The sequence below is a fragment of the Taudactylus pleione genome, unplaced genomic scaffold, assembly GCF_031769625.1.
Source record: "Taudactylus pleione unplaced genomic scaffold, aTauple2 ptg001573l, whole genome shotgun sequence".
NCBI lineage: Eukaryota > Metazoa > Chordata > Amphibia > Anura > Myobatrachidae > Taudactylus > Taudactylus pleione.
The window spans coordinates 6,354,565-6,371,694 of NW_028285970.1; the positions used below are offsets into that span (position 1 = coordinate 6,354,565).

Here is a 17,130-nt window from a genome sequence, read left to right on the forward strand (position 1 = left end):
CACAGACAGAGCACTGCTCCTGTGCCCGGCCAGGGGGGGCAGCACGCTGCTGTCACCCGCTGCTCCCCCATGTGACACACCACCACAACTTGTCGTTGTCGGACACACACAGGCACAGCAGCGCACATGACGGGGCGGGGTGGTGCGAGCGGACTGCGCATGAGGAGGCAGAGAGCGGGGCGGGCCTGGCTGCTGTACACTGCTGAGCGCTGCGGGGACAGCGGGGGGACAGACGGGGACAGGAGGACACGAGGACACCATGGTGTTTGAGTACCTGGTGGTGGATGTGTTGAACCGTTTCCTCGGGGACTATGTAGTGAACCTGGACAGCTCGCAGCTGAAGTTAGGAATATGGGGAGGTGAGTGACACACCCGCTGTGTATATAGACCCCCCGGGGTGACGTCAGAGCCCCTGTCTGTGTGGCGCTGTGATGTCACACCGTCAGCATGGGGGGTTACACTGCACCGTGACCTGACCTGTGTGTGATTATCCCTGTGTTACCTACAGGCTTAGCGTGTGCAGAGCATGTGTCCTCCTGTCAGTGCTGCCAGCTCTTATAAGTTATTCTTGGGATTACCTACTTGTCAGGGAGAGACACTGACATTCTTCTTTTCCTACATTTCTGGCTAAATGAAAACGTTCTGTGACTCATTAATGATAGCTTAACATGTCCTAATATAATATATTTATACCTGCGTCTGTTTGTGTATGTTTGCACTACTTGTTCAGGAAGTGAAGCCTACAAGTCAGTGATAATGCCAAAGTTTAGAGGTGGGTACAATGTAGGTAACGATCCAATCTCGTAAACTATTTCCCTTTAACTCCTGCAGCGGGATGCACTAAACGGAAAATGTGGTAAAACACCTGTTTACCGCATTTTCCGTATGCATCAATCACCTGGCCGCCAGGCTCCGATGCAGAGGGTAACGCAAGCCTATGGGCTTCTACCGCATCTCGCTGCTAGGAGGGATCCGATCGGATCCCTCCCAGCATGCACTGCGGCCGCCGCGTCACTCTGCGCATGCGCAGATGAACTCCAGGGTCATAAACTCGGAAGTCCACTGTGCAGCAGAGATCGCAAAGGACAGCTCTTATCGGAAGAGCTGTCCTTTGCTGTACTGATCGTATATGTTAGTGCATATGCGATCAGTACCAATGCGATGTCCAGCAGTGTTAGGCGGTAAGTGTTACTGCATCCCGCCCCTGAACACTCCCGGACAAACGATATTGTGCATACACATGAAACTATTGTACAAAAGATATAGATGGGTCGTTAATGACTGCAAATCGTTAACGATGTATCGTTTCGCAGCAAACAACCTCACAATGCATCTTCTGTCTCCCCATCGGCTGGCACAAACTGGTGCAGGGGAGTCGTCCATGAAATCGTTCATCGTGCATACGCACGGAACGATATGTTGAAGAGATCACCGACCACGACCAATGGGAACGCGCATCATTATCGTGCCTACACATGGCACTTTTTTAAGCGATTTGTTCCAATTGGTCGAAAATGGCAATGTCGTTTAAAATATCGTACCGTGTGGGGGCCTCTAGGCTGCAGATACAAAATGTTAAGTCCCTCCCTAAACACTTCATATAGACCCTTTGCAAATAAAATCTGGCCAAGTTACTGGGGGTGGAGCAGGACCCATGCAATACTAGCCTATTGCTAAGTATCTCTTTCTCATTATATTGAAACAGAAAGCTGAGACACCAGTGTCTGAGTCTGCTCAGTGCATAAAAGGGACCACATGCATTCTTAAAGAGATTGTCACATTTATCTGGGCATACTCAATCCTGGGCATTGCTCCTCATGTCGCAGCTCCCCCGTCTCACGTCTTTTGAGGAAATTTATATTTGTGTGTTTTTGTACACTAACAGCGCACTAATAAGTACTATGTTAATAACTAATAAATCAAAATGTGAGTTTATCTTTAAAAAGGTGGTATGTGTGCCACAATGAGTACCTGAGAGAGTGTAGGTGCACTTCAATGGGGGGAATTCAGTTCAAAGTGAGGGTAAATTTGCGATGTCAACGCTACCATAAATGGTAGATACGTGTGCAGCCAGGCATAGCCACAGCAGCAAATTGTGTTGAATTGGCTCCAATGTGCTAAATTGAGCTCAAAATAATTACTTTTATTAGTAATAAATAAAAAGAGGTGATTGTTTTCTTGTAGCACATTTCCTGGTAAAAAAAAATAACCATTAGGATGTGTTAAAAGCATATGTCTGCTGTTCTCCTGCACTCAGATGTAGTAATGACTTATTCTTCTCCCCAGAGGTGCACACATTGGGGCCAGCGCTAGCTCTGGGATCCATCTAGGTGTAGCGCCTTTCCCCCTCCTGTTGGAAACTGTGCTGCTTTGGCTGTGACATCATAGCCAAGCGACACATTTCTAATGTAATAAATGCAGGAGACCGATTGCTACTACTTCATGTCAGTATCTGACACTCCGTCTGGTGGAGCTGCGGGAACATTAAACACACATTGGGGCCAATGTAAAGTTGCACACAAGTCCGGTTTGCATCCGGATCTTTTTTGTTTTTAACACTGCTAATGCTCCGCAGCCAAGTTTACGTGTTTTAGAGTTGTATGCAACTCGGAGTAACTGAATGACACGTACTGTTTGTATCTGTCTGTTGTCAGACACAGCTCTGGCACCAGGGATAGGGCAAGTGTGCACTGATAATGATGATGGCTATCAAACAAAACATGGGGCAGTGTGGTTGCCTAGATGACTACGATACAGGTATGGTAGATCTACAGTGTCTAGAGTCTAGATAAAGTCAAATCATCGAAACCAATGGTTGACAGGGTCAAAATGTCGATTAGGTCGACAGTTAAAAGGTCAACATGGACTAAAGTCGACAGGGTCAAATGGTAACATGGTCAAAAAGGACGACACATGGTTTTTCATGATTTTTCAGGTTAGGCATTTGGCAGAGAGTTAGGGTTAGGCACCAGGGGGAGGATTAGGGTCAGACACTAGAGGGAGGGTTAGGTTGAGGATTAGGGTTAAAATAGCAAAACAAAAACGTGTTGACACTTTATATGTCAAGCATTTCTGTGCTGGCAATTTGACACTGTCGACAATTTAAGTCGACATTTTGATCATGTCGACCATTTGACCCTGTTGACCTATCGCCTATCTAAAATGTGGTGTCGATCTTTTGACTGTCTATCTAATGCCGGGTACACACTAGACGATATGTCATCCAATCTGCCATATCTGGCACATGGGCCAGTGTGTACCTGCTATGTCGCTGACTATGTGAGCTCCTACGCGTCATCAGCGATATTGCCCATCGGACCTGCACGCAGCATGGCCCCCGCCGTCGCTCCGACGCTGCCGGCATTGGCAAGCCTGTATGCACTTGCCAATGCCAGGTCTCGTCGAGCACGAGATCACACCGGGTACACATTGTGTAGTGTTCTAGAGTTTGTCGTTTTGCCTTTAGTAAATAGGCGGATTGCAAAACCGATGGACAAACAACCAAAAAACCAATCTCGACCTTTAGTAAATTTACCCCCAAATCCTTAACTGTAAAATCCCTCCTATTTCCCTGGCTCATCTTCACAGTACACTGAGATGGAATGCACAGCTGCTAGTGAAGACAAAACACACAAATAAGACAAGAATATATTTATGTTCTGCATTGATTATATTCACATGTATGTACAGATATATAATTGTCTAAGGTGTATTATAAGACTCAATTGCGACTAATTTTTTAAGTTATAAAAAATTTTGTATTCTCAGAAAATGATTGCGAGTTAAAGGTTTCCATTTGCTAAAAAAACAAGACAGCCCTGGGAAAGCCGTGTCATGTGTGAGCGCTGCACATATTTAGCTCAGTAGCTATATGTTCTGTGTCATGTCTTTATATAGTAGAACATACAATCTGATTTTAGCAGTGAAAATGTGTTTTTTTTTTAAATCTATTTTAGTAGTTCACTGTTGTTTACAGTAGTAATATATTGACCTAATGATTTTTTTACTTGTAAAAATATTAACAAAAGTTAATAGTTTAATGGCTACAGTATAAACAGCCTTCTATTCTGCAGATTAAGCAATGGGCGTGTGATTCAGCGTGTACTAACATTTTCTATGTTATGAAACAAATGTCAAGATAACCTAGTTTAAAAGACCTGCCTACCTCGTGAAGCAAATAGAATGCATTTGAAACATATACCATTGGTATGATTTCTAACAGAAAACTTTTGTATTCTGAAATATACCAATACCTATCACCATATTCTGATCAGGAGAAGGTGTAACTGTGGGGGAAATGTAAAAAGAGGTGGTAATTGTCAAATGTGCTATAACCAACGCTATTTGACACATATAAGGAACATAAAGAATATCATTACATTATCTGCAAACACCTAACGAATTTGCTAGGTGTAAGTATTGCGATGGAAAATCATTCAGATGTCATTAAAAATAATGATAAGCGCACTTTTATGGCTTATTGTCTTTTCACATAAAGGCAGGATAGCCTGCTGGTATAGGTGCTAACCTGCGATGGCATTCCCCGGGGATCCAGCTGTGTGCTAGATATTGCGACGTTTGCGAGATCTTGCGCATATGTAGTGGGGCTGACCTGGATGTAAGATTCAACACTAGGCTGATGCGCTGTGGGTCTTGCAGGGATCACCAGATGGGGAAGTTGTATCTCCCCCACTCTGGCGGCCGAAAAGCATCTAAGAGCTATAGCGGCACGATAAGTGCCGCTATAGTACATCTCCCCTTCTAGTACATCTCCCCATTTTTTGTCATCTGTAACTAAGGGCCTATCTATGAATGATCACAGCACTGCCATGATTATTAACAATCTGTATTGCGACGCATACTTTCAGTTTAAATGAAAATTTCCCCACTATGTACTAAACTTAACCTGCAAAGACAGCAGTAGCAATAACCGCGGTCCCTGCAAGTTACTTCCCCGGAGTATTGGAGGAATCTTTTACATTTGTGAAAGACTCCTCCGGGACAATCTGACACTGCACATGCGCATAATGTCAGTTTCCACTGCCGGACGGAGGCTGTGTCAGAGGGATGGGAAGATGTCTCTCCTGCGAGTAAAGCCTCTATAGACTTATTCCACGAAACTAGGAACTTGTGATTGTGTACCCGAACTGGGTTGAGTGACAGAGACAGCTGAACCAACGGATGGTTGAAAACTGGATGGTTTAATGTAGTTTTTACTCATACAGGAATAGAGGTAACTGTAATATATGAAGGTATAATATAGTCCACAGTGCAGAGATAACGCAACTAGAAGATACTGAATAAAGTTGTAGAACAAAAGTCTCTGAATAGTCTCTGTACTTGGAAAAGGATCTGTAGGAAGAACTGTAGACTTGGAACTGAAGGAACTCGAAGAATTGGAGTTAGACTTCAGACTGGAGCAATGAGGATGAGCTAGAAGAATTAAAATTAGATTCCGGACTGGAGTAATGAAGAATGAACTTGAGTATTCGAGATGACTCCGGACTGAAGCAGTATGGAGTGAACTTGGAACTTGGAGTTGGCTCCGAGCTGGAGCAATATGGAATGAACTTGAAACTTGGATCTGACTCCGGCCTGGAGTAGAGTGGAACTTGGATCTGACTCCGGACTGGAGTAGAGTGGAATGGGTAACTTGGAACTTGGATCTGACTCCGGACTGGAGTAGAGTGGAATGAGTAACTTGGATCTGACTCCGGACGGAAGTAGAGTGGAACTTGGAAGCAGAAGTATCACACTGGGAGCTCAGGAACATAGGTCATGCAGGAGCAATATACATTGTTGCACTGGGTCACAGGACGGTCTTTTATACCAGCAGCCGGATGCGGATAGGCAGAGGCAAGCTGAGACCGCTGGTGACTGGATACACGGGCACCACCTGACCCGGACCAAGATGGCCGCGCCCATGGTCTGGAAGACATGTGTACTAGCGCACTGTGCGCACATGCATCAGTGGCAGAGGCACTCAGGCAACAGCGGGGATGTTGCAGACGACTTCCTAGAGAAGGCCCAGGGTTGAGAATCACGCGGCCAGCAGGCCGGTGGTACCTCAGACCACGATGGCACAGGCGCACAGGAAGATGCAGGGGTCTCAGGCGGAGGTCTCTTACACGGTTTGTGACAACTTAGAATGAACATTGTATAAACTAAAGGACCAAACTCTGCAATCTTCGCTTTTCAGAGTTTGGTACATATGGATCAGATCGTAGTCCCCATTGATAATAGGGACTGCGATCTGCAGCACTAACTACCCTTCTGCAGGAGAGTTCTGTGAAATCTCCTACATTAGGTTATTAGTACATAGCAACAATTCATATATTTATGCAGAAACTATAGTTTCTCCATAATTTTATTTTTAAAAAATCCTTGATAAATAGGCCCCTAAATGTTTGACTGTTTATGTAGTATAGAAGGAGTTCAGTTGCTTTAAGTAAGATACGTGAAACATGATTACCATGAAAACAGCCGGCTGCCTCATCCATGCATCATTCCCATAATAGTAATTTGTGATGGGCCCATTCATAGCAACAGATCTGCCGCAACAAATCTCTGTGTGGATTCATTTTGTGTTATTGTACCAAATACATGATTTTATATTAACTGCAGTATAAATGTGTTATGCTGTTCATGTTATGGGTCACTGGAACTCTTATTATGATTACTACATTTGAACACTGCTCCAGTTTGTGTAAGAAAAAGTTGTGTAAATTTGCCTCTCGGCATATGCTGCCTGAGAACTGTGATTGTGTGCATGAGGAGAACTAGAATAACTGCCTTTACCTTGCCACAGATTGTGCCATTAGACTTTTTGTCTCCCATGAAATTGATTGAAGCTATTTGAGCTTTCTCACTGATGGCTCTGATTTTGTTTGTAAATTGATTTCTAAGGCGTGTGCACTGCATTAATATGAATAGTACCATCAAGGTTTGTATAGAGTACCACTGTGTTGTCCTATGTCAGTCACCGCGTGTACTGTATGGTCAAATGTGTCATTACTAATTATGTCACTTCATTACATGGCTAATCAGGTTTTGTTTTGTTCTGCTAATAGATTGCAGGTTACAAAAGGTATATACAGTCAGAATTCTCATCATATGTCTTCATTTTATTGCTTTGATATTTGCCAGCTCTTTACTGGCACAGTACTATACAATGATTTTGCTGTAGTAAATTGTATATTCAGCTGCTAAGAATTCATTATATAAATAGGTGGGGCTGTCTCATACAGCTCAAATCTAACAAAGGATTTCTGTATTGCAGTGATAAATGAAACCAGTGATCATAGTGCACATATTGCTAATGTGTGTGGAAAATAATAAAATAATTGTGACAATTTGGATAGGAACCGTTCACATAGTTTTAATAAACAAGATACACAATATTTGTCCCAAAGCAAAACTTCTGTATACAAATAACTCTTTTGTTCTAATACTGTAGCATATTTTTAGTGTACTGTAGCATATATTTATGAAGCCCTAACTTTGGCTAGATGTTGCCATAGAACTAGTTATTTTAAGGGGATGCAGTTAAGATGCCGGCGGTCGGGATGCCTGTTCCAGAATCCCGACCCGCGGGTAGAATACCAGCGCCGGAATGCCGACATTACTTCAGATGCCGACTCTGGCATCCCGACAGCCAGCATCCGGAACGTAAGTATAGCGGGGCTGGTTAGGTTTAGGCCACGGGGAGGTTAGGTTTAGGCACCACCAGGGGGGGGGTGTGTGTGCGTGTTCTGGGGGGGTGGGGCGGGTAGGTTTAGGCTGCGGGCAGGGGGGGTTTGGGTTAGGCACTAAGGGTGGAGGGTTAGGTTTAGGCACCAAGGGGGGAGGGTTAGGTTTAGGCACTAACAGGAAGAGTTAGGGTTAGGCTGCAGGAGGGGGAGGGGGAGGGTTAGGATGCAGGAAGGGAGGGTTAGGTGGTGAAGGGGTGGGAAGATACTTACGAGCTCCTGTCGGGATTCCGAGCATAGTCTTTTGACCACCGGCATCCCGACTGCTGGTCTCCCATATGTATTCTATTTTAAGATGGTTATTTATTAAAGCCCTAACACTAGAGCAACACTAGAGCAATCACTTGTTAACATGGTCAACTGAAGATTCTGCTGCCCCCAGTGCTTTTTATGGGAACAGCAATGTTACACAATCTATCAAACTCTGAAAAAAACAAGCTCTTCCCTGATAGCAAACGCAGTCAAGATGGGGCTAGCTACCATTTCCCATAGGTAAATATTCAGTAAAATGAACTTTACCATCTGCACCTGCACAGATTGTTGGCCATGCAGGTAATTTCCTCCAGGAATCTTTTGTTGCTGCATTAAGCTTATAGAGAAAGGCTTGTACAGCGTGTTCACTCTAGGTGCGCCGGTCTGGCGTGTGCCAGAAAAGGGGGCGTGGTCATGAGAAAAGGGGGCATGTCTTTAAGAGGCGCCCCCTTTTCATAACTCTTAGGGGCATGTCCCGCATTTATGGACATGGGCTGCTCCAAGCTCTCACTTCTCTGTGATAATACCGGGCGTATGCGCTCGGCACCTACTTGCCGGCGCTGATTGCTACACTGCAGTTTTCCCCACCCGCGGGACACTGCGGCCTGCAGGTGGGGGCGGCACCCGCAGGCTGTTTTAGCGGGTTACCGCAAAAGGGGCAGGGCGCATTCTGCCCTTTTGAAATTGGGCAGGGTGCGGCGCCCCGTTAAAACAGCCCAGCGGGAAAGCTAGTACAATGGGAGAGTGCTTTGCTGGGATAGCCTCTTTTCAGAGGTGCTGTCCAGGCAAGCAAACTTTGAATTTGAGTAATTATTTATCAGGGAAAACAATAATTAGGCCCCTTTTGCCACTGATCTGCATGATGAGTTTCCGTACTCTCCTCTCCACTAAAACTGCCCGGATGAAAGTCTGCAATGAACTCCTTGCTGCCAAGTCCAAGGGCCATTACTCTCTGCTTATTCTTCTCAACCTTTCTGCTGCTTTTGACACTGTTGACCATCCTCTCCTGCAAATCTTTGACTGCTTCTTCTCTGTCTCCTGTCATGACTCTACTTCCCCCGCACTTCCACTAACAGTAGGTTTTGCCCTAGGTTCTGTTCTTGGACTTCCTATTCTCCTGCTCTACATCCTCTTTAGGTGAGCTCATCAGCTCTTTTGACCTCCAATATCATCTCTATACTGATGATACTCAGATCTACCTTTCCTCCCCTGACCACTCCCCCTCTCTCCTCACTCGTATCTCTGTCTCTCTGCTATCTCTTCCTGGATGTCCCAATGCTTTCTTAAACATAAAACTAAACTAAAACTGAACTGATCATCTTCCCACCCTCTTGCCCAACCTCCCTTTCCACAATTTCATTATCTATTTAAGACACAACCTTCTCCTCTAATCCCCAAGTGCGTTGTCTTGGAGTTATCCTTGACTCCTCCCTCACCTTCAAACCTCACATTCAGTACCTCTCGCAGTCCTGCCATTTCTAAAATATTTCCAGGATCAGTCCCTTTCTTACCCTGGATGCTACTAAGATCCTCATCCACTCACTGGTCATCTCCAGAATGGACTACTGTAACCTCCTGGCCTCTCTTGACTCCCACCTTTCGCCACTCCAATCTGTCCTCAGTGCAGCTGCCTAGCTCATCTTCCTCTCCAAACATACTACATCTGTCTCTTCTCTCGTACAAGACCTACACTGGCTCCCCCTCCCTTTCAGAACACAGTTCAAGCTTCTCACACTCGTTTATAAAGCCGTCATTCATCCTTCTCCCAGTTACATCTCTGACCATTTCTCCCTTCACACTCCCATCCGCCCTCTTTGCTCCACCAATGAATGCCACCTCTCCTGCCAACTGATTACTTTTTCCCACGACCGCCTCCCAAGATTTTGCTTGTGTTGCTCCCTACCTCTGGAATTCTGTAACTCTCCCTGCCAGACTTTCCACCTCTCTGCAAAACTTCAAACAGCTCTCAAGATCAACTCCTTCATCAAAGCCTTCAATCTCACATCTTCTCACTATGTCTGTCTACCCCTACCCTTTAGAATGTTAGCTCTCATGAGCAGGGCCCTCTTCCCCCCCTATGCGCTTTTCCTTCCCTTACTATCCTAACCCAAGACTTCTGCCACCGTACAACTTATTTGAAGGTTATGACCGCTGTTGCAGCAATGTTTATATATCATATATTTGTCCTGCATTGTCTTGTATTGTAAGTCACTGTTTTGTTAGGCACTCAGGAATCCTTGGCCATATAAAGGATGATAATAATAATAATAATAATGTCCGGCCAGAGGTCGGATCACATTCACAGAGGGGGCTGTAATAGCCCCAGAAGATTTCTTCAGAGTGCAGCTGTGGCTGCACAAGATGAGCCTTACAGCATGGACAGTCAGTACTGACGTCCATGCTGTCGCTCCTACACCCCGCCGGTACCAGAACGTCGGTACCGATCCGGGGCTGCTGGTAGGTAGCTGGGGTCACAGCTAGCGGTGACCCCGGCTACCTGGACTGTGGCCGGATGTACGGGGGACAAGATAAGCGACGGGGTCCCGCGGTGGGCACCCGCTGGTGACACAGTCCTTTTGGTCCCCAGGCAGAGGGCTCCCTGGGGACTGGCTGCGCGTGGGGCCAGGTACTGATCCTGCGCCTTCCACTAGACCACCAGGGACAGCGGACCGCAGCATGTGCGGTACAGCGCGGCATCCCAGGGGTTAATAGCATGCCAGGGGAGAGCGCCTTCCCTGTCTCACAGCCGGCGTCTCCCCCGCTGCACAGTGCCACCCCACAACGGTCTGACCGGGCTGTGTCAGCGCTCCTCCCCCGGGCCCACCTCCTCTCTGCTCCTCGGTGCCCATTTTCTCTCTGCATGTGCTGGGGATGGCAAACGCTGCTGGAAGCTGATACAGTTGCCATTGCGGTCTGGGTCCCCCGCATACCTATCAATTAAGGTCAGTGTATGCAGCACTGTTTCCTACCAGGCTCTGGTCTGTGTAGTTGATCGCAGTGCTTGTAATGCTGGATATTATCTTTGCATTGTATGTGACTTAAATGCTAGCGCTGTTTGTCTGTACTTTCATTTCTGACTGTCAGCCATTTTCCTATCCCTGTTCTTCTTCTGCTACAGCCTTTGCGGTGCGGTGTTGCAGGGTGGTTTATTACCTCACAGTAAATGTGGTTTTTCTGTGTGGGAAGTCACATAAGCTCCGTTCACACTCCTCATGTCGGAAAGTGAACGAGGATATCCTCTTCCAGCTATAATGTACTGATATAATGTGCAGTTAGCGGAGGGATATGTAGACGCTGAGGGTTTATGGAGGGCATGTTGTATTATATATCACGCCCCATTTTTGTCACTGTGCCTGCACAAAAAAGGGACTGCCGTCTGCTGGCTAAGATGCTTGCAGCCCTTGTGGGCAACGCCCCCTGCATTTCCCCATAGGGGTTATCGCAGCGAGTGGTGGTCTCATCACATGCAGGGGTCCCTGGGCAGTTGATGGTACCCCAGTGTATCCTGTTTTTCGCCCCCCCAGGTTTTGCAGGAGCCTGTGTGGGTGACTTTATTGTCCAAATGGTATAGCACCTGATGGACGTTTTACAGGGGGAGTCTAAATGGCCTTTCGGGTCTCAGACGGCTAAGGTGGACAGAACGTTTGATGACGGTGACATTACTGACTTTTTCAGACACAAGTCCCATAGTGCAAAGGAGGCGTAGTCTGGGTCTAAAGTCTATATACCTGGCCTTATACGGGCAGTCCGTGCGGCTTTGGTTATTACATATCCCCCGTGGCTAAATCCAAATATGCCTTCTTTAAGGATAAGGGTGTTGCCACTGTAATTCCTTTATCTGGTCAGGTGGATCATTTAGAGGAGGCGTGGAAAATATGGGTAAGCGGTTCCGGCCTCAAAAACGGTTGACCTTTCTACTTCAGGGTCCATAGGGTATCCACAGGATACCTTGGGGTATAGGTGTGACATCAGTCATCGGGCACCATAGAGTTAAGCTTTCAGCCTCCCAGGATGCACTAGGGTCCCCCTCCTATACCCCGCCCCCGAGCCAAGGCACCTCAGTTTCGTTTGGTGCCCGGCCGGAGGCGGGTGCACCTGTTGGAGTGGGGGCTAGAAGAGCCCCTGAAGCTTTTCTTCATGCAGCTGTGGCTGCACATCTGGATGTACAGCATGGACAGTCAGTCCTGACGTCCATGCTGTCTTCCCTACACCCCCGCCGGTACCAGAACGCCGGTACCGATCCGGGGATGCTGGTGAGCATCTGGGGTCACAGCTAGCGGTGACCCCAGATGTTCCGGACCATGGCCGGATTCAAGGGGAACAGCAAGGTAAGCAGCGGGGTCCCGCGGTGGGTCCCCGCTGTTACATGGTCCAGAGTCCCCAGGCAGGGGGCTCCCTGGGGACTGGCTGCAGCGTGGAGCCAGGTAAGAACCTGCGCTTCCATTACCCCCCCGGGACAATGGACTGCAGCAGAGCGGTAGCGCTGCGGCGTCCCAGGGGTTAAATGCATGCCAGGGGAGCATGCCTTCCCTGTCTCACAGCCGGCGCCTCCCCCGCTGCACACAGCCCTCTCTGCACACTGCCGACTGGTCCTGTAGCAGCACTCCTCCCCCAGGCCAGCCTCCTCTCTGCTCCTCGGCGGCCATCTTTCCAGAACGCATGGTGAACGCTGCTGGAAGCACTGGACGGAAGCATTGTGGTCTGGGTTCCCCCGCATACCTCTCCTCCGCTGTGGCAGGTCTGTGTATGCAGCGCTGTGTCCTACCAGGCCCTGTGTCTGCGTAGTTGAGTGATCAGCGCTGTTAGTGCAGGATTTCATTTTTCTTTGCATTGTATGTGACTGTGCTAGTGCTGCTGCCTGTAACTTTTCTTCTGACTGTCAGCTTTATTACTGTCCCTGTCCTTTCTGCTAAGCCCTTGCGGTGCGGTGCTGCAGGGTGGTCTCTCGCCTATTTAATATATAATTGGTGAGAGGGGTCACATACTTGGTGCCATCATGTCTGAAAGTGATTTTCCTCTCCGGCTACAGTGTACTACGTGTAAAGTACCGTTAGCGGAGGGGGAGGGTAGCGCGGAGGGCCTCTGCCGGCAGTGTTTGTCAATGGGGCGGCCTATTACGGTTACAGCACCGGTACAGGAGCCGCCCTGGGCTAGTTTCGCTCAGGCGCTTACGACCTTAGTGGGCCAGTTAGCTCCGCAGCCCGCGTTTACACAGATGGGTTTGTCCCAGCAGTCAGTGGTGTCGTCACCCATGCAGGGTTTCCCACGACAATTGGTGGTACCCCACAGTCTCCCTATTTCCCCGCTCCCGGTTTCTCAGGAGCCGGCGTGGGTTAACTCCCTGACGAGTTCTGTACAGCACTTGTCGGATGTGTTGCATGGGGAGTCTGTGATGCGGCCACATAAACGGCCGGTGGCGTCTCTGTCGGCTCCTTATGAGGATGACGAAGGGACGTCTGATGATGGGGAGATTCTGGATCCTTACGATCAGGAACCTCTCCATACTAAGGATGCTGACGCTAAGTCCAAAGTATATATTCCTGGACTTATTCGGGCAGTCCGCACAGCCTTGGTGATTGAGGAGGAAGTTCCCCCAGCGGCTAAATCCAAGTATGCCTTTTTTAAAGATGTGAAGGGCGATGCCACAGTCTTTCCTCTTTCGGGTCAGTTAATGGACCATTTAGAGGAGGCGTGGAAACAGCCTGGCAAACGTTACCAGCCGCAAAGGCGCCTGGCGGTGGCTTATCCGTTCGCGGATAATTATTTTGCAAAGTGGGAATCCCCTCCACAGGTGGATTCTCACGTGTCCCGTCTTGTCCGTAGTGCCACATTGCCGATGCCATCCATGTCCTCCCTTAAGGATGCTACGGACCGCAAGGTGGAGATCTGCCTGAAGTCCACTTATTCCCTTGCGGGGGGGGCAGCACGGCTGGCTATGGCCATTTGCTGGGTTGCCAGGGCGATGGAGCGCTGGGCGGATTCATTAGAGGCGTCTTTTGATTCCGACTGTCCGGCCAATCAGGCGGAGTTGATTGGTAATCTCCGTGATTCGGCCACTTATATCAACGAGGCGGCCTTAGACATTAGTACCCTGGTGTCTCAAATTTCTTCAGCAGCGGTGGCCGCTCGTCGCACCTTGTGGTTGCGATCCTGGAAGGCGGACGCTGATTCCAAAAAGGGTTTGGAGGCGTTGCCATTTACCGGAGAAGTTCTCTTCGGTCCGGAACTAGACAAGATTGTGGCCACGCTGGCGGCAGCCAAATCGGCTTGTCTCCCGTCGGCCGCTGCTCCTTCTGGTTCTGGACCATCGTCCTTTCGGTCTTATAGGGCCCAGGGCAGGCCCAAACCACAGTCTTTTCCTCGACAGGCTGGTCCTAAGAAATCGGCCAAGCCCTGGAAGCAGGCATGGAGTACCAGACGTCCGGACCCTAAGCCAGATGACAAGCCTGCGGCCTGACGGTCCGGGCCTCCATTTGGGGGATCCCAAAGTGGGAGGCCGCCTGCTGCAGTTCGCCCGGTGTTGGTCGGTTACCACGACAGACACTTGGGTTCTCGAGGTGGTCTCCCAAGGGTACGCCCTCTCTTTACGGCACAGACCTCCAGCTCGATTCTTCACCACGGGTCTACCATCAGACCGGAACAAGGCCACGGAGCTGCGGAAGGTCTGGCACACTATGCTCCAGGCTGGAGTTATAGTGCCTGTTCCATTCTCCCAGAGGGGCCAGGGTTTCTATTCAAATCTTTTTTTGGTGCAGAAACCCAATGGGTCGTATCGTCCGATTCTAAACCTCAAAGCTCTCAACAAGTCTTTGCGGGTGCCGAAGTTTCGGATGGAGACCCTACGGTCCATCATTCTGGCGCTGGAACCTGGGGACTACATGGTGTCATTGGACATACAGGACGCTTACCTGCATGTCCCTATTCTTTCGCGCCATCAACAGTTCCTCAGGTTTGCAATCCGCAGCGACCACTTCCAGTTTCGGGCGTTACCTTTTGGCCTGGCGACAGCACCACGTGTGTTCACCAAGGTGATGGCGGTCATGGCGGCTTCTCTGCAGCTGCAGGGAGTCCGTATGTTGCCGTACTTGGATGACCTTTTATTAGTGGCAGGATCTCCCGAGCTCCTTCTACGCCACTTGGACCTGACCATTGCACTACTGAAACGGCACGGCTGGTTAATCAACTGGCAGAAGTCCACTCTAATCCCGTCTCAGCGTATTCTGCACCTCGGAGCCTTATTGGATTCAGGACAGCAAAGGATCTTCGTGACGGGGGAAAAGATCTCTGCTTTATAGTCGAGGGTGCACAGTTGTCTGCACAGCCGCCGGGTGTCTCTACACTCGGCGATGAGGTTACTGGGCTCCATGGTGTCGGTGTTCGACATGGTGGAATATGCCCAGTTTCACTCCAGACCTCTGCAGCACCTGATCCTGTCCAAGTGGAACGGGCTGCCTCAGTCTCTGAAGTCCCAGACGATTGTGCTCACCCCGGAGGTTCGCCTGTCCCTTGCCTGGTGGTTACAGACGACCCATCTCAGCAAGGGACGTCCGTTCTGGGTTCCAAATTGGGTCCTGTTGACAACGGACGCCAGTCTTCGGGGCTGGGGAGCAGTTTCGGTTCCACACTTATTCCAGGGCAGGTGGACCCCGACTGAAGCGAAGCTTCCAATCAATATCTTGGAACTCTGTGTGGTCTTCAATGCTCTCCGGCAGGCACATCGGGTTCTCCAGGGTCGTCCGGTACGGTCCAGTCGGACAATGCTACCACCGTGGCCTACATAAACAGGCAAGGAGGAACCCGAAGTCGGGCGGCTCTCGTGGAGGTCTCTCGGATCCTGGTATGGGCGGAGCGCAATATTCCGGCCATATCAGCGGTCTTCATCCCGGGAGTGCTAAATTGGGAGGCGGACTTTCTAAGTTGCCAGGACGTTCATCTGGGGGAATGGTCCCTGCACCCGGACGTTATTCAACTGCTGGTGGACAGATGGGGTCTTCCAGAGATCGACCTCATGGCGTCCCGGCACATCTACAGGTTGCCGATGTACGGGTCTCGCACAAGAGACGAAGGGGCGTCTCTGGTGGATGCTCTGTCCATCCGGTGGACGTTCCGGTTTGCATACCTGTTTCCTCCGATTTCCCTTCTTCCACGGTAATCCGGAAATTCAAACAGGAAGGAGGGACGCTCCTGTTGATAGCTCCCGCGTGGCCCAGACGGCACTGGTTCTCAGACCTTCAAGGTCTGTCCGTGGACAGTCCTCTGCGGTTGCCGCTACGACCGGACCTTCTGTCGCAGGGTCCCTGTCTTCACCCGGACCTGACTCGGCTGTCTTTGACGGCGTGGCTGTTGAGACAGCCATGCTGAGGTCCAGGGGGTTTTAAAGCTCTGTGGTGCGTACCATGTTACGTGCTCGGAAGCTGTCTTCCGCGAGGATATACCATCGTGTGTGGCATACGTTCTTCCAGTGGTGTCGACCGAGAGGTTATGCACCGCGGGAATTTCGTCTGTCTCGGATACTCGCCTTCCTACAAGCGGGACTAGATCATGTGCTTCGCCTTGCTTCTTTGAAGGTACAGGTTTCGGCCCTGTCTGTCTGGTTTCACCGTAGGATTGCTACAATCCCGGATGTGCGCACCTTTATGCAAGGTGTTCTCCGCATTCAGCCGCCCTTTGTTCCACCTGTGGCGCCTTGGGATTTGGCTGTGGTCCTGAGGGCTCTCCAGGGACCGCCGTTTGAACCACTGGGCTCAGTGGATCTTAAATGGCTAACAGCTAAGACTGTTTTCCTTCTGGCCATAGCTTCGGCCAGACGTGTTTCTGATTTAGGGGCTCTCTCTTGTAGACCCCCTTTCTTGATTTTTCATGGGTACAGGGCAGTGCTCCGCACTCGACCTGAATTTCTTCCCAAAGTTGTTTCCCAGTTTCATGTTAACGAGGAAATAGTTGTTCCGGCCTTTAACTCACCTGGTCTTTCAGTGGGTGAGGCCACTTTGGATGTTGTGCGGGCCTTAAGGACTTATGTTGACCGCACTTCTTCCTTTAGGAAGTCGGACGCCTTGTTTGTCCTCTATGGCTTCCGTAAAAAGGGTTGGCCTGCTTCAAAGCAAACTTTGGCAGCCTGGATCCGTATGGC

General features: G+C 49.3%; 1 protein-coding gene across 1 annotated transcript in view; it reads left to right on the forward strand.

Moving 5' to 3' along the window:
• Positions 1-235: 235 nt before the first annotated feature.
• The window catches only part of VPS13A (vacuolar protein sorting 13 homolog A), a 314,889-nt gene continuing 297,994 nt past the window's right edge, over positions 236-17,130 (forward strand). The window contains 1 exon segment of the mRNA XM_088464073.1: positions 236-359. Within this exon segment, the coding sequence (XP_088320199.1) occupies positions 260-359 (100 nt within the window). The 5' untranslated portion in view covers positions 236-259.